General features: G+C 38.3%; 6 protein-coding genes across 7 annotated transcripts; 1 reads left to right on the top strand and 5 right to left on the bottom strand.

The window, feature by feature from the left end:
- Nucleotides 1-258: 258 nt before the first annotated feature.
- Nucleotides 259-1,794, bottom strand: LOC121049137 (glucan endo-1,3-beta-glucosidase-like). Its single transcript, XM_040505705.1, has 5 exons — nt 1,740-1,794; nt 1,053-1,090; nt 730-949; nt 590-648; nt 259-264 (listed from the first exon to the last, which is right to left on the bottom strand). The coding sequence occupies exons 1-5, from the start codon at nt 1,792-1,794 to the stop codon at nt 259-261; spliced, it is 378 nt and encodes a 125-aa protein (XP_040361639.1).
- Nucleotides 1,795-5,899: 4,105 nt separating this feature from the next.
- On the top strand, nt 5,900-10,396 carry LOC112166163 (LRR receptor-like serine/threonine-protein kinase FLS2). The gene is made up of 2 exons (XM_024302935.2): nt 5,900-9,753; nt 9,906-10,396. Exons 1-2 carry the CDS (start codon nt 6,618-6,620, stop codon nt 10,244-10,246), a joined length of 3,477 nt encoding a protein of 1,158 aa, XP_024158703.1. The 5' UTR covers nt 5,900-6,617; the 3' UTR covers nt 10,247-10,396.
- On the bottom strand, nt 10,093-11,859 carry LOC112166165. The gene is made up of 3 exons (XM_024302938.2): nt 11,572-11,859; nt 10,725-11,476; nt 10,093-10,228 (listed from the first exon to the last, which is right to left on the bottom strand). Exons 1-2 carry the CDS (start codon nt 11,620-11,622, stop codon nt 10,805-10,807), a joined length of 723 nt encoding a protein of 240 aa, XP_024158706.1. The 5' UTR covers nt 11,623-11,859; the 3' UTR covers nt 10,093-10,228; nt 10,725-10,804.
- Nucleotides 11,860-13,559: 1,700 nt separating this feature from the next.
- On the bottom strand, nt 13,560-16,075 carry LOC112203068 (glucan endo-1,3-beta-glucosidase 3). The gene is made up of 6 exons (XM_024344091.2): nt 15,714-16,075; nt 15,254-15,291; nt 14,930-15,146; nt 14,784-14,842; nt 14,065-14,299; nt 13,560-13,969 (listed from the first exon to the last, which is right to left on the bottom strand). The coding sequence occupies exons 1-6, from the start codon at nt 15,838-15,840 to the stop codon at nt 13,683-13,685; spliced, it is 963 nt and encodes a 320-aa protein (XP_024199859.1). The 5' UTR covers nt 15,841-16,075; the 3' UTR covers nt 13,560-13,682.
- Nucleotides 16,076-18,908: 2,833 nt separating this feature from the next.
- LOC112166166 lies at nt 18,909-21,219 on the bottom strand. Of its 2 annotated transcripts, XR_002923146.2 has the most exons (4): nt 21,078-21,219; nt 20,234-20,982; nt 19,076-19,734; nt 18,909-18,969 (listed from the first exon to the last, which is right to left on the bottom strand). XR_002923146.2 is itself a non-coding variant. In XM_024302939.2 (2 exons), the coding sequence occupies exons 1-2, from the start codon at nt 21,126-21,128 to the stop codon at nt 20,314-20,316; spliced, it is 720 nt and encodes a 239-aa protein (XP_024158707.1). In that variant the 5' UTR covers nt 21,129-21,219; the 3' UTR covers nt 20,161-20,313. The 2 variants fall into 2 exon arrangements, 1 of the variants encoding a protein (XP_024158707.1); XM_024302939.2 differs by lacking the exons at nt 18,909-18,969; nt 19,076-19,734 and having other exon boundaries at nt 20,161-20,982.
- Nucleotides 21,186-22,192, bottom strand: LOC112166164 (chlorophyll a-b binding protein of LHCII type 1). The gene has a single exon (XM_024302937.2). The coding sequence runs from the start codon at nt 22,124-22,126 to the stop codon at nt 21,335-21,337; it is 792 nt and encodes a 263-aa protein (XP_024158705.1). The 5' UTR covers nt 22,127-22,192; the 3' UTR covers nt 21,186-21,334.
- Nucleotides 22,193-22,841: the final 649 nt, after the last annotated feature.

Raw genomic sequence — 22,841 nt, 5'->3', positions numbered from 1 at the left:
TTCTGCCAAATGATTGGTAGTAAAGATTCATGGCAACAGACGCGTGGTTCATTATAGTGTCTGGTAATTGGCATTCACCACCGGTTTGAATTACGCTACAGTCGACTTTACTACAAGCGAAGTCAATGTTTATTTGTAGTAAACTGTAAGGGGCAGCTGGCTTTGCAATACACCATTTACTCTGTAATTTGTAATACCACAATAATCATAGTTTATACGAAAAGAGTTAAGAGTATGAGCAGTGGGAAGCCTGAGAAGCTACATCTAAAGATTTCAGCAAAAACAGACGCAACAACAAACAAAACTACACATTTTCAGTTCTAAAGAAATACAGCAAAGGAACTTTCACTGTGAAGAAAACACGTCACAATGAAGTTAATAACTACTAAAAAATGATATGAAAAGGCACATGGTTAAAGCCTTAAAGTCCAGTGCACAACAGGAGTTAGTATAGTACCGTATAAAAGATATCCTCTTCAGTATATAACTACACATTTTACAATAGCTCAAATGTAAACACCCTTCTACAAAGAGTTAGAAACCAGCCGGCAGAAGTAAAAGCGAATAATTTAAACTTTAAATCCATTACCAGAGCTGCTGGAGCAGAAATCATTTCTTCTGAACCTACAAATTTGCAGTTTCCGTAGCCTGCAAAATGATAAAACAATCACAAACAACACAGCTTGCAACTAATCAATTATCAGCCCTATGAGACAATGAAATACATACTTGGATCAGTAATAGATTTGAGTCCAGAGCCACCAAATGTGCAATCATGTCCCTGTTGGTAGTAAGCATTCATGGCAAAGGATGCACGACTAAACAAGTTCGAGGGGACAGAGCATGGATCTCCGCTGTGAATTGAAGAGCAATCCACGTAATTGCATGCATAGCTTTCCACGTTTTCCGAAGTATCATAACCTAATGATGGATTGGCTACACACCAAGTCTACAAGAGGACATAAGCACATATACACACAGGTCAGTAATGAGGATATTGGCACATATACTAGCATTTTACAAGTTCATATAGGCATGTACTAGGGCATTACCTGTGCAAATGCCTTCAAAGGTGAAATATGAATATGTCCTGCAAAAAATTGGTCAAAGGAAACAAATTAAATGAAACCATCAGAACTCATTAAGATCCATTTACAAACAAACTAATATGGTAAAATTGATAAGCAGTCCATCAACGCAAAACGGACAGCAACAACACAATGACCATAGAACTGTCTGATCAGTAAGTCAAAAAAAAAAAATTTAAAATAAAATAAAATCCAGAATCTGAAAACATAAATCTGTAACTTCATTCGATTTTGCTTCAAACCCAATCAACCTTGTAGTAAAAGATCTAATCTTATTTCCAGTTGGTAAGCAAAATCTGAACCGAGAACTTAAAAGGGACTAATTAGAATGAATCAAATTTCATCTGACTTAGAATGAAACAAATTTCAGCTGAATCAGAACCATAATCTTTTTCCTTTTTTTTTTTTTTTTGGGTCAAATAGTTCATTTATCAACATAAACATACTACAAATGTAGATGTACGTAAGGAAGCAAAGGTCCTAGGCCCATAATCTCATTAGACAAAAATTTGATTAATGTACATCTATTTTCTGTAACCGAGGCCCAAAAGCCCAACAACAAGCAATCGCATATCAATTTTACAAACAAACTAATATGTTTACCATAACCATAGTCAGACCAATCGCATTAATAAAGCAAGAATTAATTACCCAGACAAATGATAACTCCAAAGAGGATGCGCATGTACAACCGGGAACTCGACATGGCAAGCACCTGAGCTGTGAATCTTGTGTGTTCCCAGCAAGTCTTGGGGTTGAGGAATTTCGAACGGCGGCACTTGAGGCTTCATCTTCTAGGGTTTTATACGGAAACCTTTCTCGACTCTCGACTAATTTCTACACAAGACTTCCTTATTTTCTGGGGATGGCCAAATTTTATTAGAACGATTAAATGCTACACATGGAGGAACTAACGTCCCCAGCTCTTAATTATTTAGATTCGTACCAGTCTACACAAGACTTTCTTATTTTCTGGGGAGGTTCTGGGGATGTCGCCAAATGTTATTAGAACGATTACATGCTACACATGGAGGAACTAACGTCCCCAGCTCTTAATTATGTCGATTCGTACCAGCCTACGCAAGACTTTCTTATTTTCTGGGGAGGTTCTGGGGATGGCCAAATGTTATTAGAACGATTACATGCGACACATGGAGGGACTAACGTCCCCAGCTCTTTATTTCGATTCGTACCAGTCACTTTCTAATCATTTCAGAGGGAACAGATTGACATAACAGTTTTTGACCTTTTAAGGGTTGAATCAATGACAATGGGTTAATTGTGGTGAGAGGGACCCACTGTAAAACATGAAACTACGCCGGACATGCTTCCGGCTTTCCCAGAAGATAGTCAAGAATTCTAACTTGTTGATGAAGTAGTGTTTCCATACAAGACATTATAGAAGAGAGCTTCATGGCTAGGTATGGAATCACTTTGCTGAAAAATACCAACCTCAGTACACCCAAATGAAAATTTCACACTACTACAAATATTAACGACTAAAAGTAATAATCCTAGAAAAATACCAAATCAAGGGAACAATGGGGATTTCTTCTCATATTATTCTAGCTAGGCAATTAAAATCGAGAAACCTTGTACACCTGCTATGCATACTTGCAGCTACCGTAACCTGCAAGACCGAACAGTAAATTCATCATCGTAAGAGCAAAGTTCATATAATGTAAATCAAAGTTAACACTGATATAGTCTATTCATTACTTGGATCAGTCTGAGTGATAAGAGCAGATCCTCTGAAGTCACAATTCCAACTGTTTTGGCCTACCGCCTTATAGTAAAGATTCATCACCACTGAGGCATGGTTAATGAGAGCAAGTTCACCAGTTGAGCTTGACCGGTCAAGACTATTCACTGCTTTTTTGCCTTGTATTTCCACTATTGAGGTTGGCTGGTCAGATACTGTTCACAAAATGTCAAGAATGGTCACTTTCGTAGTCAGAATAGAATTGACTACAAAAGTGACCATTCTTGACATTTTGTGAACAGTATCTGACCTGCCAACCTTAATAGTGGAAATACAAGGCAAAAAAGCAGTGAATAGTCTTGACCGGTCAAGCTCAACGGATGGACTTGCTCTGAGAGAGTTGGGGTTTTAGCATGAGCCTCCTTCTTGTGTCACCTTGCAATCCTTCAATTGGTTGCAGGTGCTTGCAAGGGCGTAGGCACATTAGGGCCAGCAGGGTCATTTGACCCTTCTCCTGATTGGTTGAAATTTTAGATGTTTCTATGTAAATATTATATTTTAATATGTGATTTGACCCTTCTGACAGCCAAAATAATTTGCGTACCCACGTGCAACTTGGACTTGCAAGACTCCAACATTCTTTTTAAATTTCTACTATATTTTATTAATTGATCAATTAATCAATGATTACCTCATATTTATTTGTGTTTTTTTTTTTCTTTCTCCTAGTCATATTTCTATGCTGTTAACTATATTTCCCAAAGAATTTGTTTCTCGATCTCCTAGGAACGGCAAGACTTGAAATCAACAAGAGAGTAAGATTTGTTACCTTGTTAATAAATCACTTCAATTAAAGAAATTTCTTTAATTCATTACAAAGTTTAAATTTTTTTAGAGATTAGTTAATTTAATTTATTCTACCATGAAGATCATAAATAGTGATTTCTGAAACCAAATGGAAGATATGTGGATGAGTGGCAGTATCATTACATATATTGGGAAAGATATATTTGCTTGTATTGATGATGAGACCACCATGTATAGAGTTCAAAATAATTAAGAGCAATCATCGCAAACAATTATAATTGGTTTGAAGATATCTATTATGTTTGAGTATGTTAATAATTTATGATTTTCTTTTATCCAAAGAATGATATATAAACTAGTATATTTAAATTATTTTTTTAACAATAAACATATGCGATTTTATGTTATTTGATAAAATTATATTTTTGTTTAATATAATCATTATGATTTGAAAAATGACCCTCCTAATTCATATTTCTGGCTACGCCGCCACTGCAAACTGAATGTTTGCAAAAGCTCTGAATCAGTTTGCTGAAGGCTTAGCAGCACACCAGGTCTTATTCTCATCCCAACTAACAAGCTTTATAGGCCCTCCTACACAATTTAAAAGGTAAAAAAAAAAAAAAAAAAAAAAAACAAAGACTGCAAATTACAGGTGCAACTTTAATTTGTACAGTATCCAAATCTGTTTAATAAATTATTTCACACCAAAAAAAAAAAGTTCCAGTAGAATGCAAAACCTAATCTAGGTAGTAGGTACTCAACGAATGTGCAACATAAAATTGCTAGTGAAAGATTGGGCAATTATACCAGGAAAGTGGATGAACAAGAGCAGAAGGAACAGAATGGAAAGAGATGACGCACTACTTGATTGAGCCATGGCTTTGTTTTAGGGTTTAGGGGTTGAGAGATAACAAAACTGGGTAGTGTGACATTGAAAAGTTGGAAGGGGTCCAAATATATAGTCCATATATGCTTACTGATAGTGATTAATTGTCAAATTGAGGTGGATTAATAGGTTGTAACTTGGGTTGTGTTATGGTAATAACTTGTTAACGATGAGGAGGTGGCTAGTCACATTGAACCGATTATATTGTGGGAGTTGGATCATGCTTAACGCATAGCATTGAACTTTGAATAAGAACACGAAACGAACGGTTCAATTCAAAGGGGAATCTATATATACGCATAGTGCTGCTATTAACGAGTTAATTAGCATCCTTGCTAATTCTGATGATTAATACGCAATTACATCTGACCAATATCAGTTATACGTGAAAATCGCCGCACTCTGATTTTAACTGACATGTTATAACCTGTATGTAATTTAGTGGTATTTCTCTTCACAATGTTAGATAAGGTTTAAAGTTATATCTTATAGTATTTTTTGTTTTCACATTAATTATAACATCAGACATAACGGATTCTGTTATCACATTCGAAATTTTTATTTTTATCTCAAATTACATTGCATTACTTACAGGCTTACAGCATAGTCAATTGTAGGGTTGTGGCCTTGTGGGAATGAAAAAACTGTCATCTACTTCAAACAATGGCAATGCAGTTCTAAGTTGTAACGCATGTGCACCGTGTCGTTTCGGGGGAGTGTGTATGTGGGAATCCAAAGTCCACATAAGTGGCTATTAGTATCTTCTGGAATTGGTATAGGAATAGTCACGGTAACCTGTTCTCAGCCTTATGTCCTTTACACGTTGTACAGTTCCCATACTACTATCAGATTATCAATTGCCAGAGTAGTTACCATTTTCATTGCAATATAGCAGTACAAATATTTCTACATCGACTTAGGTACTCCATCTCCTTTTTCTTATTCTTATATGGGCAGTAAAACCACAAACATCTTCTGGTCCGCTTGGAATTTTTTTTACATGATTTATATGAAAAACAGTAAATTTATAGCCTTTAATCTACGAACCAAACGATGTTTTAAAGTTTCTCTTAAGACCTAACAATTCGATAAGAAAATTGAAGTGTAGTAAAAAACTGAGTCATGACTCATCCCATATATAGCATTTAATCTACGAACCAAACGATGTTTTAAAGTTTCTCTTAAGACCTAATAATTCGATAAGAGAATTGAAGTGTAGTAAAAAACTGAGTCATGACTCATCCCAAAGTTACTGAATTGAAGTGTAGTAAAAAAATGAGTCACGAGAGTAATCATCAACGAAGCACAGTCAAGTGGGCTGTTGGTGGGTAGCTAGAAGTTCTAGAATCATATATAGCTGATTCCCTAGAATAGGTTTGGAATCAATTAGCACAACCCTCTGGTCTCTAATCTCTTCATTTGTTTCTGAAGTCTCACATGAAAGTGAAGAGATTGATGTCGATCGAAGTACATTTACCAGTAAAAGACAGTACATATCTCAACTTGTTTGCCCTTTCATCACCAACCCTTAACGACAATGAAGGCCATGCCTTGACCAATCTTTTCAACGAATCTAAATCTTCAAACCTGTCATTTTCTGCTAAGCTCAATCCAAACTCTGTACTAGTTCTTGTATTTTCATCCCCCGAAAACAAAACTGAGAGTCGAGCCTACTCATCACTTTGGCCTCTATATGCAACTTGTGCTTTATGCGCACACTGTATGCGGTCTAAACCGCTTTATAGGCACATAAAGTAGCTCAGACTCCATTCAGTCCTGAATGACAAGCTTCCCATATATATTGTATTTATAAGTTTCATGTCCTCGAGTGCAAGAATGAAAAGGGAATATAATCAATCACATTATGCTCAAACTTGATTGACCAAGGGATACATGCTTATCTCTAAAGGCTACTGATAGGTTTTGTCATTTTGGGTGGAGTTCAAAGTCGAATTATAAACTCAATATGATTCAAAGAATCATATTTTCTTCCTCCTTTTTATCACTCGTTGACGATTTGACTTGGGATGAGTCCATACCAGTTTTCTTTGGGGGACCATGGATTAGATAGTGTATCTATATAAAAAGCTTCATCATCCTTCATTGCTCATCAGCTGGTTTGTGCATTACAATGGAGTCTCATAGTGTCAGTTTGGTCATAGTCATAGTCTGTTCTGTTCTACTTGCTGGTCTGTCTGCTCAGCCAAGCTTGGAGGTTGAAGTCGAGGCCTTGAAGGCGTTCAAGAAATCCATCACCAGCGACCCGAATGGAACACTTGCAGATTGGACGTCAGACGCAAGCCATCACTGCAATTGGTCTGGCGTTGCCTGTGACCCCTCGACAAATCAAGTCATTTCAATTTCTCTGGCAGAAAAGCAGCTCACAGGCGTGATCTCACCCTTCCTCGGAAACATTTCAGGCCTCCAGGTTCTTGATCTAACTTCAAACTCATTCACTGGACATATTCCAGCTGAGCTGGGACTTTGCTCCCAACTTTCTCTACTTGCTCTGTATCAAAATTCTCTTTCGGGTTCAATTCCACCAGAACTAGGAAACCTTAGTAATCTGCAGTTATTAGATTTGGGTGATAACCTTTTGAGTGGAAGCATGCCGGAGAGCATTTGCAACTGTAGAAACTTGTCTTTGTTTGGTGCGGAATTTAATAACCTCACTGGCAAACTCCCATCAAACATAGGAAATCTTGTTAATCTTGAGCTTCTTATAGCAAGTGGCAACAACTTTGTAGGCTCATTACCTGCTTCCATGGGTAAGTTGGCAGCTTTCAAAGAGGTTGATTTAAGTAAAAACCAGTTGTCCGGTGCAATACCTAGGGAGCTAGGGAATCTGTCAAATTTAGAACAACTGGTAGTGTTTGATAATTCCTTTGTTGGGGAAATCCCTTCTGAACTAAGTCGGTGTAAGAAGCTTGTTAACCTTGAACTTTACGAGAATCATTTCACCGGAAGCATTCCCTCTGAGCTTGGAAGTTTGGTTCATTTAGAAACATTGAGATTGTACAAGAATAGGCTAAACTCTACAATTCCACTCTCCATTTTTCAGCTGAAATCATTAACCCATTTAGGACTTTCAGAAAATGAGTTAACTGGGACAATACCATCCGAGCTTGGATCTTTAAGATCATTGCAAGTATTGACCCTGCACTCCAATAAGTTTACCGGAGAGATCCCCTCATCCTTGACAAGCTTGACAAATCTAACATATCTGTCAATGAGCTTAAATTCTCTAACAGGGGAACTTCCATCAAACATAGGGTTGCTTTATAATCTTAAAAACCTCTCCATGAATGGCAACCTTCTTGAGGGATCCATACCATCTAGTATCACCAACTGTACCATTCTTCAAGTTATAAGCTTGGCTTATAATAGAATAACTGGAAAAATACCTCAGGGTCTGGGGCAGTTGCCGAAGCTTAATTTCCTTTCTGTTGGATCCAATAAATTGTTCGGAGAAATCCCAGATGACCTCTTCAATTGCACTAGTCTTCTCACTCTAGATTTGGGCCTGAACAACTTTAGTGGTTATCTGAAACCCGGATTTGGAAAACTTTCCAATCTCAGGGTTTTGAGAGCCACCTCCAATTCATTTGTCGGACAAATTCCACCAGAGATTGGCCAACTAAACCAACTTATCATCCTCACACTTGCTGAGAATAGATTCTCAGGTCCAGTTCCACCACAGCTGTCTAATCTCTCTCACCTACAAGGGCTATCCCTGCACGACAATGCTTTAGAAGGAGCCATCCCTGAGAAACTTTTTGAGCTAAAAGAGCTAACTGTTCTAGAGTTGCAGCAAAACAAACTGACCGGTCCAATTCCAGATACTGTCTCAAAACTTGAGTTGCTTTCATACTTAAACCTCCAAGGTAATATGCTCAATGGTTCCATTCCGAAAAGCATGGCTCACCTTAATCGGCTAACGACTCTGGATCTCTCTCACAATCATCTCTCAGGACCCATTCCAGGGTCTGTGATCTCAGGGATGAAAAGCATGCAGATATATTTGAATTTCTCATACAATTTCTTGGATGGCAGCATTCCAGACGAGCTTGGCATGTTGGAAATGGTGCAGGCCATTGACATTTCCAACAATAATCTTTCAGGGATGATTCCTGTAGCACTAGAAGGCTGCAGGAATTTGTACTCTCTTGATCTGTCAGGTAACAAACTTTCTGGGCCAATTCAAGCTGAAGTTTTTGCTAAGATGGACACCTTCACAAGCTTGAACCTTTCAAGGAATCACTTAGATGGTGAACTCCCAGAAAAGTTGACAAATCTGAAGCATCTTAGCTCCCTTGATCTTTCCCAGAATTTTCTGAGGGGAGTTATCCGTGAGAGCTTTACCAATTTTACCAGCTTGAAACACTTGAACCTCTCTTTCAATCAACTTGAAGGCCCTGTTCCAGACACCGGACTATTCAGAAGTATAAATGCATCCAGCTTGGTAGGAAACCCGGATCTCTGTGGAAACAAACTGCTCAAGACATGCAAGAAAAGTTCACACCGGATATCCAAGACAACCATGTATGTTCTCGTGGCGCTTGGAATAATTTCTGTACTGCTTATTTTAGTGATCATTTTCCTAATCCACAGCCGGTTCACCAAAATGTGTAAGCCAGAAAAGATTGAAAATCCAGAACCAGAGTGTGCTGCAGCTTTGGCACTCAAGAGGTTTGATCAAAAGGATTTAGAAAATGCCACTAGTTTCTTTAGCAAAGAGAACATTTTAGGCACAAGCAGGTTGAGTACTGTGTACAAGGGTCAACTGGAAGATGAGCAGATAGTAGCCATAAAGAGATTGAATCTCCAGGAATTCTCAGTTGAGTCAGATAAATGCTTCAATAGAGAAATCAAGACACTGAGTCAACTAAGGCACAGGAATTTGGTGAAGGTACTTGGCTATGCATGGGAGAGCGGGAAATTAAAGGCCTTGGTTCTGGAATACATGGAGAATGGAAACCTGGAGAACATTATACATGAAGATGGGATGAATCAGTGGAGATTGACATTCTCTCAGAGAATCAATATTTTAATCTCTATAGCAAGTGGACTGGATTACCTGCATTCAGGCTATGATTTTCCCATCGTTCATTGCGACTTGAAGCCTTCTAACATCTTGTTGGATGAGGATTGGGAGGCCCATGTGAGTGATTTTGGAACAGCTAGAATGTTGGGTGTTCATCTCCAGGATGGGAGTAGCCTTTCCACGGCATCAGCTTTCCAAGGCACAATTGGCTACTTAGCACCAGGTGACATTTTGCTGGCTGCTCTCAATTATAAACTCATCTCCATTTAGTTTTTCTCTTTTTTTCTTTTTTTTTTCTTTTTCATTTTCACCCTTCTTCTGAAAATTACACTGCCATTGCTTCCCCTCTTATATGCTTAAAACGTATGTCTGCAGAGTTTGCATACATGAGGAAAATCACAACCAAGGTAGACGTCTTCAGCTTTGGTGTAATAGTGATGGAGTTACTGACAAGACAAAGGCCAACAGGACTCATGGAAGGAAATGGGCTGCCAATGAGCTTGCACCAAGTAGTGGAGAAAGCCCTTGCAGATGGATCAGATTCGCTTCTTGAAGTTCTGGACCCGATGCTAACTTTAAATATCTCCGAGGAACAGGTGGCAAATGCAGAAGAGCTGCTCAAGCTAGCCTTGTTTTGCACCAACCAAAATCCCGAGCAGCGACCTATAATGAATGAGGTGTTGTCTGCTCTTTTGAAGCTGAAAAAGGCAATATAGTTCAAGAACCATGGTGTATTTCTCAGAACTAAGAATATTTAACAGGTTAGATTGAAGTTGCAAAGTTGTATCAGAGATGGAACAATGCTCATCATGTAATAATTGTTTATTGTTGTGAAATAAAATTCCTTTTACAAGCAAATTCATTCACGATTTTGTAAAATCATATCCTGATCTTTCATTTTATAAGTCCAACAGTTACTTGGCTGCCAAAGAAGCTTTTCAAATGAAAATTGAGTTCAGAGCATCAAATAAGATAAAAGATAAAAAAGAATCTGAATTTGCTCATCATCTTACTGTTTTCCTCCTGCATTGATTAGCTAATAATGCATGTTTCTGTACCATGTTAAAATGCAAGCAACATCAAATATACGATGAATACAACCATATTACTGTTGGAAAAAGGATAACCAAATCATATTCATTAAGAACTTTTTACAAAGAAACTCTGCAAATGTAATATTCACAACATCCTTACCTTACATCAAGCTGATACATGAAATTATGAAGCACCATCTTTTAAGAGAAACAATAACAACAAATAGATCTTGTGCCATATTACTCTGTTGGAGGATCATTGCGCAGAAAATCCCCAATCGTTGAAGGGAAGTCCAAGTCTCCAAAACCATGATCAGCACCCTCAGAGACAAAAGCAGCTTTACTCAAAAGCAAATGTGCCAGCCTGAAAGGCTCAATCTTTCCCTCCCCATTACCATTCAAAAAGTAGTTAATCCAACCCTCCAACCTCTCCACTTCTCTCCCACACTTTGGCCCCTTCACCCCAACAATCTTCTCATAAAACCCGCCTTCACAATGACAAGAATTGCCCCCATTTTCACTACCTCCACACTTCAACTCCAAACCAGCCTTTTCTTCATCTTTTTCCTGGCAACTTGACAAACCCAAGAGTTGAATCAACCGTTCAATATCATCGACGATGGCTTCACCTTCAGTGTCATTGATAGTTTTAGGGTCATTCAGGGCATTTGGCTGAGTTGGGTTCTCTTGGGTTGGTATAAACTGTGGAGAGCATGAGAGGAATACTTCAGGGGCTTCACTACTGTCTTGGAGTGTGCTAGAACTGTAATGGTTGTTGTTGTTGGAGGGATCCAAATCAAGGTATATGGGTGAGCTTAATGATTCTGTTAATAACCTGTTGCTTTCTACCAATGGTGATTGTGATGGAGTCGATTGTTCAGATGGGTATTCTAGTTTCAATCTCTTCTCAACCTATCCAATTAAAACCAACAAAATAGAACCAAATTCAACACCAAAAATACAAAAAGACTAAAACTTTAATCTGGGTAACAAAGAAATTGATGAACCTGCTTCAGAGAAGAGAAGAAATTGAAGTGCAGGGGTCGCCTATCTCCCATGTTTGATTCTATTCCAATACAATCCGTGTGCAGAATATTTTTTTGAAATGGGATCCATGTGCAGAATATATAAAGGCAAGAATTGAAATAACACAAAAAGATAAGAAATTTACTCCATTCAGATTTCCATATATAATAATTCACATGGTGATTCACACCAATCTACAACATGAACAAATTTGGACAAATGGTGATTCAATTATCTACTATTTAAAAAAACTATATATTAAACATGATTACATAATAAATTAGTATAATTTAAAATGCATTAGTATATAACTCTACATTGAGCAGACATTTATTGAAACTTAATTTAGTGAATATTTATAATCTTGATATTTTACTAATTCTCATATATAAAATTAGTAGTTTATTTATGTACAAAGTATTTAAAATAATAAATCTGATTATTTATTGTAAATAAACTATCCAATTTCAATAGTACCACCTAAAAAGTAGACATAAAAAAGAAGAGATTTACGAAGAAACAATATATATAAAAAGATGAGATCCTTTCCCAGCAGGAATGGACGAATGGTTGCCTTGTTTGAATGTACAAGGGTAATGGCGGTGGTTTGCCCTTTTTTTCGGAATTTTGATTCCAAATTGGCAAATTGGGCCCAATTTGGGCTGCTGGGCCACGAGACAAAGAGCAAAATTTCGTGAATTTCGTCCAAATTTATGAAATTTTCGGAAATATCGTAATATGTCGAAAATATCATATAAAATTATCATGGTATATGGTGAAAATATCGCCAACCTGAGAAAACGAAAATTTTGCTGATATTTCGACAAAAATCTCAATTTTTAAGTCCTTGCTTAAAAGCCTCATTCGCTTTCTGGGGACAAAGTTGGTGGCGTAGAACCAGGCATTGTTGTTAACTGCGGACTACGGGACTAGGCGTAGGATGAGGATGATTGTAAGTCTTATCTTTATGTTTTTTAGTCATGTAGAATTAGACATATCTACCGTGAATTAAATGGTGTAACGCACAGGCTTGCGCACCTTGCTAGTATTGATGGTTTAGATGATGTTTGGTTAGATGAGACTCATGCTATTATTTAAGATGTACTTTAAGAGGATTATTGTAATTGTTCTCCATGCTACAGAAATTCAGGTTTTATGTCCCCCAGTTGCAAAATATCAATATAATAAATGAAACCAACGTGGGGTCTGAGCCTCCCAATTAAGCTGGGTTCCAAACTCATATTGAAAAAAAATGTTAAAAGTGCAATTCATCAAATTGGAAAATCAACTAGCAATTTTGATAGACATAAATAAATTAGGAGTGGAAATTTGATAGACATGAAGAAATTTGCATTCTTTATAGAAGCACTTGAAATATTATATTTTGGATTAAAAATGGCTTTGAGACATAGCCTATAACCGATGGAATTAAACTCTTATCCAGCGGTGAATCTGGTTAAAGAACAATGGGATGATACTCATTCATTCCATGACTAAATCTCTAAAGGCAAAGCTATCTAGCTGGAAATTTGGACTTGTGCAGGGAAGCGGCTGGAATGCTGAAGAACAACGGTTGTGTTATTTTTAGTTTTTTTTTTTTAAAGAAAAAAGAAATGATTAGTAGTAACAGGCCCATCAACAAGGTCTAGTACTAAGAATCCAACGCAGAAACTGGTCTCTCTTTCCTGTAGCCGATCCACAGAGACAATGGGCCGGATGATATGTTTCTCGTTTTGCATTGCAAACTAGAAGACCAAAATCAAATTGGAAATCAAAAACAATTTCTAACGGGTGCGCCTGATGTTTGTATTAATTATGGGACGTATTCGAGTAGGCTTGTATTTAATTAGTTTTCCCTCCCAATTCGAACAATATAAAACTAACACGACAATTTCCATAACATAAACAGCAAAACCGCATGCAATGCCATCATGACGAAGATTACAACGACTCAAGATAGACCCTTTTTTTGCCTTTTTGGCCTGTTGAAAATTTCAGAGAGAGAACTTACTGGAAAGGAAAGAAACAAGAGTAAACCATCCTAAAGAGAACCAAAACCATCAACATGACTCTTTCATACTATATATAATAACTAATAAGAACCCTCAACAGGAGCTGGGGAAGCTGATGGCTCTGGTGGTTGATACAATGGCTGTGGCAATGGGTCCATGTGAACTTCCTTTACCACTGGCGGGCGGGGCTGACGAAGCCAGAGCATAACATATATAGCCACTGCCACCAGCGCACAACCAATGATCGACCCCATCACCATAACTCCAACTGATGTTGCAGAAAAGGCCCTACTTTTCCCTTTTGCATGGACAGGAGTCACAGGTTCGCTGTCAGGGAAAACCCCTTCATAGACACAAGTTCCAGAACCTATAAAGAAAGTACAGAACACCGTATTATAGATATGATTTCATTTGCGCATGGAAACTCCACAATTAAATGCCAAAAAGCAAAAAAATACTTACTTGGATCTTCAATCACAACCATGCCTGTGGACTGAAAATAACAGCTCATATCTGTTCTGCCAAAAGATTGATAGTAAAGATTCATGGCAACAGATGCGTGGTTCATTATAGCGTCTGGTAATTGGCATTCACCACGGGGTTCAATAACACTACAGTTGACATGACTACAAGCGAAGTCAATGTTCAATTGTAGAAGATTGTCAGTGGCCGTTGGCTTTGCAACACACCATGCACTCTGAAATTAGTAATAACACAATAAGCATTACAATTCAGTACAAAAAGAGGTAGTATAAAATATTGACAAGATATCCACACTACGCTTGACGAGCTACAACTAGACTCCAGCCGAAAACAAAGCCAGGGACAAACAAACATACAACCAGAACTTGGGGACTATTTTGCAATCCCATGCCATTTTAAAGAGTTGCAACAAAGGAACTCACTCTAAAGAAATACAGCCACAAGGATGTCAAGAACTCTTAATAAAGACTTAAACACTGATATGAACTATGCTTAAATCCAAAACTGGAGTGGATAAACTCACAAAAGGAAATGGTAAAGTGTAGGATACATATACTGCAATGGAAAACTACACTTCTCACACCAGCTTACTATACTACACCAATACAAGAGCTGGAATGCAAACACCCTTCTGTAAAGAACTAATGCAAACAGACAAAGTAAAAACAAGTATTTGTAATTAACTTTAAAGTTTTTACCAGAGCTGCTGAAGAGGAAACCGTCTCTTTTCTACCTGCAAAGTAGCAGTTCCCATAGCCTGCCGAAAAAATGAAAAATCTAAATCACTAACCCCATAGCTTGCAACTAATCACTTAAAACGCAAAGTAGAAAATATCATACATACTTGGATCAGTAATAGATATGAGTCCAGAGTTACCAAAACACTGGTGTTGCTCCTGATAATAAGCATTCATGGCAAAGGCTGCATGACTAAAGGCGTTTGAGGGGTTGAAGCATGGACCGCCATTGTGAATTGAAGAGCAATCCACATAATTGCAAGCATACGTTTCCAAGTCTTGCATCTTCGTATAGGTTAATGATGGATTGGGGACACACCAAGTCTAAGATCATAAATGACAGAGTTTGAGGATGAGTACTGTACACACATATAATTGTATATCACATTTTAGTTCACATATGAATATGGCAATCAAGTCTTGGGGTCTACCTTGGCAATCTCCTCAGTGGATGGAGTATGACCATCTCCTGCAAGATTTAATTTCAAATTCATATGATTAAAGGAAATTGAAATTAACCTATTTATTCAGAATTAAAACCAGTAACATAAAATCTATAAAAACAAAAAATAAAAAACAAACAAACAAACAACAAATTAAGCAAAATAGACAGTGTGTTCATCAAATACAGACATATATCATCAGATCCCTATGTTCATCGAAGTCTGTATCAACCTAGTGTCTTAAGTACTCTTAACACAACACGAGACGGTGTTTTTCCTGGTCTAATTTTGTATCTTTTTTCTTGATCTATTAAAATATGAAGGTAATATTGGAAGATTAGAGGCAAACAAATCCCGAGTACAAATAGCAACACCCCTACAGATCTAATTGAACGAACTTTCCTCAGAAATTGAAACTTTACATGTTAGACTAATGATGGATTGTTACCTGGAGAAGCAGCATTGGCATGAAGCAGAACGAGCAGAGAGGCTGCAAGTGTGCAGAGGGAAATAGACTTGGCCATTGCAGCATAGAATTGGAATTGGAGGGCGATGAACACCATTGAGAGGCGCATTTATAGAGGACTGGAGATAGGGAGGAGACAGATAGTATCCCTCCATTGTCTGAGAACCCCTTGGAATTCGTTCCGATGATTGTCTAGTTGGCAAACGAAGAGGTTAAAAGATCGGTTCCCGGATGTGACACAATCTTTTTGCGTTAGTTTTTATCTGGATATCCATGGCTTACCCCACCACACTGGTCGATATAGTTCACTCAGACTTGACTGGTGTTTTCTCTTGGAAGTTGGGACAGACTTGACCTATAAGTTTTATTCCCTTTTTCCCATCTTTCTTTTCTGAGCTTTATGCAGCAGTTCCTAGGCTCCAAACAAGGTATCAAGCAGGTTTCAATCAACTCACAATATTCTGGAGATGGATGTGTTGGCAATGATTAGCACCATCTTAATAGTCATGATCCAGCTTGTCGATTGAAGTAGAGCTTTGGACAAGGAAATGGAAATTTTTCCACTTCTTCTCTTCAGGAATTTATAGCCCCAGCAAATATAATGAGATTTGTGTTACTAAGAAAGCACTTTTCTTTTCCGCATTATTTTGGATTGAAGATAGACCACGATGCCTATCATGTGTACTCATTGCTAATGTAATTATCTAAATGAATTGCATTTACTGCAATTTTCTCATTCTAAAGTTGCTAATATGGCATTTAGTTATAAATTTATCTTGGATCTTACAAATCTGTGAAAGTATAGAAATATAAGATCCAGTTTTGTTAAAGAGTTTTTTCAGTGTGGCGGATGAGATAATTGTTAAGTTTGGAAGGTTGAGTTATTTCTACATGTTGCTAGATCTGCAAGGCATAATAAGGAGCTTCAATGGTTTCGAACAATGACCAAAATATCAAAAATCATATAAATATCGATAGTTTAAAAAAAAAAATTCGATGGAAATATCAAGAAAATATCGCATATCAATATAAATTTTACTAAAATTTTAGATAGAAGTTGTAGGATCAACTAAAAATAAATTAAAAATAAAATATCGGAAAGATGATATAATTAATATTGGTGCTTGTAAAACACAGAAATTTCGAGAAATTATAAAGGATATCAATGATATATTAGTCCTTGGTTTTAAATGGTCACCTGGAGGATTTGGTATGATATGAATAAGGGTATTTGGTATATGTTTTCAGCAAAATTGCTATTGGGCCAGGAGACCATAATCTTTGTTTTCTTTCCCTTCATGATTCCCTTCATGAATATGTATTTTGCTATTGGGACTTCATGGTACCGATCTATTTTGCACTTTCTCCAAAGTTGTCGGGTACCTCGTGGACTGTGTGGACGTTTTGGAAAAGCCATCCACACTTTTATTGGTGCTTTTCGCACATCCTTTTGCGAATACTTAATTTGCTACCATTCCCCTCCGGGGGTAAAAATAGGTGGCACCACATTCTTTCCATCGAGATCATCTCAAAGCAAACCTAGTAAATAGGTGGTACCATAATGCTAGTTGGACCGGCTCTTTGCCTACTTCAGTTGGTACCATATTGCTAGCAAATAGGTGGTACCCTAAAGCTCTGTACTTCGATATGTCTGGATTAGATTGTATTAGGGAAGCTATCTTGCAGCTTTGTTTCATTGGGAAAAAAAAATAGGTGGTACCATAATGGTGATCAGTTAATAGTGAGAAGCATTTAGAATATCCTGAGCATTATCTAGTACCTAGTTTCTTTGATCAGAATTTCAAGCCAGAGCGTCACATTCACCTCTTACAATTAAGCTTTCATTCATGAAGAGGGTTTGAGGGGTTAATATATAGTAGAAACTAGAAAGAGATGGCAAGGCATGCATCCATACTTCTTTCGTTTATCAATTTTCCTCAGCTGAGGGAGAATGTGGGAAATGAATAGAGTCAATATCAGAAACTAATGTTCCGATGCCTTTATTTATTTGTCCGAAAATAAGGTTGACGATTGAAGTCCGTGAAAACTACATTAGTCATTCATCCCTACTCTATTATCGGTTATACTGCAACATCATTGTAAAACAAGAGCGGTCACTTGATCTTGCTTCAGCTACCCTTGAATTTGCAATCTCCATAACCTGTACAAGCATACACAATCAAGTCTAGATCATGACCACACATAGTAGTAATGATAGTACTAAAAATGATTTCCACAATGAAAATACTTACATAGATCGGTTCTAACAATGTTACCACTGCCATTAAAATCACAACTCGTATCTGCTTGTCCTGTTTGGTGATAGTAAAGATTCACAGCAATTGAGGCGCGGTTCTTGACAGTGTTTGGCTAGAAACAGGCACCACCAGACCTTATAATGCTACAGTCTACCTTGCCACAAGCAAACTCAATGTTCGCTTGTAGCTGATCATCACTTGCTGAAGGGCTTGCTACACACCAGTTTCCCTGCAACAACTCCCACAAACACAATAGTGTCAACATTTTAATAACTCAAGTGTCACTGTTTTGATTACATACTTAGTGAAGGAACTTCAAATTACCGAATTTGAGTCATCCATCGCTGTCTCTCCCCCTACAAATTTCCAAGGAAAATGGATGAGAAGACAAACAATGGGAAACCATTCCTACGTGGCTACGTTTCCAGTAATAAATATCAGTTCACAGCTATTTTCACTTCTAGTATATGATTACTTACCTTCATATGTGCAATTACCATAACCTGAAAAGTGGAAAACACAAAGATGTTCAGTATTACTATCATAACCAAACTAATGAATGCTAACTGCAATTTAATAAGGCACAAGAAAGATGGTATATATACTTGGATCTGTCAAGGAAATGAGACCAGAGTTGCCAAAGTCACAGTTCCAGTAGTGCATCCCCCTGGCCTGGTAGTAAGCATTCATGGCAAATGAAGCATAAAGCATAAAGCAAAGGATCATTAGGTTTGGAGCAGGGATCTCCTTTTTGAATTGCCTTGCAATCCATTGCATTTATGTTATTGCATGCATATTGTAGATTGTTCTCCAGTGCTTCTTTGTGATGCACCATGTCTACAACAATGTACATCACAAGGGGTTAGTATCTGGAAGTAGATATTGTGCATTTTTATCCTTCTCAGTTCATATTCTTGGCATTACCTTCACATACACCGAAATTAAAGGCCTTGGTTCTGGAATACATGGAGAATGGGAACCTGGAGAACATTATACATGAAGATGGGATGAATCGGTGGAGATTGAGAATCTCTCAGAGAATCAATATTTTAATCTCTATAGCAAGTGGACTGGATAATGGATTACCTGCATTCAGGCTATGATTTTCCCATCATTCATTGCGACTTGAAGCCTTCTAACATCTTGTTGGATGATGATTGGGAGGCCCATGTGAGTGATTTTGGAACAGATAGAATGTTGGGTGTTCACTTCCAGGATGGGAGTAGCCTTTCCATGGCATCAGATTTCCCAGGCACAATTGGCTACTTGGCAGCAGGTGACAATTTGTTGGCTGTTCACAATTATAAACTAATCTCCATTCAGCTTTTCTCTCTTTTTCCTTTTTCAGTTTCACCCTTCTTCTGAAACTTATAATGCCATATGCTTTCACTGGTACTCATATGCTTAAAACGTATGTCTGCAGAGTTTGCATACATGAGGAAAATCACAACAAGGTAGACGTGTTCAGCTTTGGTGTAATAGTGATGGAGTTACTGACAAGACAAAGGCCAACAGGACTCATGGAAGAGAATGGGCTGCCAATGAGCTTGCACCAACTAGTGGAGGAAGCCCTTGCAAACGGATCAGATTCGCTTCTTGAAGTTCTGGACCCATTGCTAACTTCAAATATCTCCAAGGAACAGGAGGCAAGTGCAGAAGAGCTGCTCAAGCTAGCCTTGTTTTGCACCAACCAAAATCCCGAGGAGCGACCTATCGTGAATGAGGTGTTGTCTGCTCTTTTGAAGCTGAAAAAGGCAATATGGTTCAAGAACCATGGTCATAGTATTTCTCAGAACTATGAATCTTGAACAAGTTAGATTGAAATTGCAAAGTTGTATCAGAGATGGAACAATGCTGATCATGTAATGATTGTTTATTGTTGTGAAATAAAATTCCTTTTACAAGCAAATTCATTCATGATTTTGTAAAATCATATCCTGATATTTAATTTCATAAGTCCAACCTTTACTTGGCTACCAAAGAAGCTTTTCAAATGAAAATTGAGTTCCACGCATCAAATAAGATAAAAGATAAAAAAGTATCTGAATTTGCTCATCATCTTACTGTTTCCTCCTGCAGTTATTAGCTAATAATGCATGTTTCTGTACCATGTTAAAATGCAAGCAACATCAAATATATGATGAATACAATCATATTACTGTTGGAAAAAGGATAACCAAATCATATTCATTAAGAACTTTTTGCAAAGAAACTCTGCAAATGTAATATTCTCAACATCCTTACCTTACATCAAGCTGATATATGAAATTATGAAACACCATCTTTTGAGAGAGACAATAACAATGAATAGATCTTGTGACATATTAATCTGTTGGAGGATCGTTGCGCAGAAAATCCCCAATCGTTGAAGGGAAGTCCAAGCCTTCAAAACCATGATCAGCACCCTCAGAAACAAAAGCAGCTTTACTCAAAAGCAAATGTGCCAGCCTGAAAGGCTCAATCTTTCCCTCCCCATCACCATTCAAAAAGTAGTTAATCCAACCCTCCAACCTCTCCACTTCTCTCCCACACTTTGGCCCCTTCACCCCAACAATCTTCTCATAAAACCCGCCTTCACAATGACAAGAATTACCCCCATTTTCACTACCTCCACACTTCAAGTCCAAACCAGCCTTTTCTTCATCTCCTTCCTGGCAACTAGACAAACCCAAGAGTTGAATCAACTGTTCAATATCGTCGACGGCTTCAGCTTCAGTGTCATTGATAGTTTTCGGGTCATTCAGGGCATTTGGCTGAGTTGGGTTCTCTTGGGTTGGTATATACTGTGGAGAGCATGAGAGGAATACTTCAGGGGCTTCACTACTGTCTTGGAGTGTACTAGAACTGTAATGGTTGTTGTTGTTGGAGGGATCCAAATCAAGGTACATGGGTGAGCTTAGTGATTCTGTTAATATTTTGTTGCTTTCTAGCAATGGAGATGGTAATACAGTAGATTGTTCAGATGGGTGTTCCAATTTCAATCTCTTCTCAACCTATCCAATTAAAACCAACAAAATAAAAGCAAATTCAACACCAAAAATACAAAAAGACTAAAACTTTAATCTGGGTAACAAAGAAATTGATGAACCTGCTTCAGGGAAGAGAAGAAATTGAAGTGCAGGGGTCGCCTATCTCCCATGTTCGATTATATTTCAATACAATCCATGTGCAAAATGTAAAGGCAAGAATTGAAATAACACAAAAAGATAAGAAATTTACTCCATTCAGATTTCCATATATAATGATTCACATGGTGGTTCACACTTCACACCAATCTACAACATGAACAAATCCCACACTCAAATTTCAAATGCGGACACTACAAGTCTCTCTTAAAAGCCTCATTCACTTTCCGGGGACAAAGTTGGTGGCGTAGGACCAGGCATTGTTGTTAACTGGGTCAGCAAGGTGGTCTGCAAGGTTCTCCAATGGACCCTTTCCGGTAACAATGGCCTGAACAAAGAACCCAAACATAGAGAACATGGCCAACCTACCATTCTTGAGCTCCTTCACCTTAAGCTCAGCAAAAGCTTCTGGGTCATCAGCAAGGCCCAATGGGTCAAAGCTGCCTCCTGGATAAAGTGGGTCTTCAACTTCTCCAAGTGGGCCTCCAGCAATTCTGTATCCCTCAACTGCGCCCATCAAGATGACTTGGGTGGCCCAGATGGCCAAGATACTCTGCGCGTGGACCAAGCTAGGGTTGCCCAAGTAGTCAAGGCCGCCCTCGCTGAAGATTTGGGCTCCGGCCTTGAACCACACAGCCTCGCCAAACTTGACGCCGTTGCGGGCCAAGAGCTCAGGGAAGACGCACCCGAGAGCTCCGAGCATGGCCCACCTGGAGTGGATCACTTCGAGCTCACGATTCTTGGCAAAGGTCTCTGGGTCGGCTGAGAGCCCAGCAGTGTCCCAACCGTAGTCACCAGGGAACTCACCAGTGAGGTAGCTTGGGGGCTCGCCAGAGAACGGGCCCAAGTACTTGACTCTGTCTGGGCCGTACCATGGGCTTCCAGAGGAAACGGGCTTGCCCGCGGTTTTCCTCATGGAGATTCTTCCACTTCCGAAGATCTCGGCCGGGGCCAATTGGACGGCCTTGCCTGCGAATGTTGGGGAAGAGAGGGCCATTGTGGAAGCAGCCATTGTTGAAAGAGAAAAGAGAAGGTAATGAGCTTTGATGGATGGAATTGAGAGTGATGAAAATGGTGGCCGGTTGGGTACATTATTAATAGGAAGGTTGAGATCAAAGCTCCTTATCTTAGGCTATCTAAAGCTTTATTCTCATTGGTCTTGAAGATTCTGATTTTGTTTTGCTCTGTCCACATGGCACCCTCTAATAGTCTAGTCTACCAAGTCCTCATATCAATTTCCCTGGCTGTGACCACTTCGAGTTTTCCACGTCGGGTTGCTGGCAACCACATGATTATGAAAGCCTTTCTAGTTAAACAACCTTGAAAAATCTATTCGTTTGGTGCAGTTGATATTTCTACGTACCATGGTTACTTTAACATGGTTAATATTGAAAGTCTTGAATTATACATGGAAGTGTTACATGAAGTATATGGGGATGGAGTAGACTTGGGGCAATTTGACAATGCCTCAAGCCCTCAACGGTCGAATTTTGAACACATGGCTATCACCAATTCTTAGTTCTGGGTTACATTCAACCACAAGAACATTGAAAGTCTCCTATTTTGAAACAATCTTCAAAAATCTATAGGCTAGGATACACTCAATATGATCCTTTACCTAGTATATATGTAACCATAATTAACAACTTCAATACCCTGAGTAGATGTATATGCCAAAGGCTTCTTATTGTTGTGCACGACAGATTATCTATGCTAATTACCGAATG

Source organism: Rosa chinensis, chromosome 5 (assembly GCF_002994745.2).
Source record: "Rosa chinensis cultivar Old Blush chromosome 5, RchiOBHm-V2, whole genome shotgun sequence".
NCBI classification, from domain to species: domain Eukaryota; kingdom Viridiplantae; phylum Streptophyta; class Magnoliopsida; order Rosales; family Rosaceae; genus Rosa; species Rosa chinensis.
The sequence above is the reverse complement of the archived record's forward strand: the minus strand, read 5'-3'. Positions and strand labels throughout refer to the sequence as shown.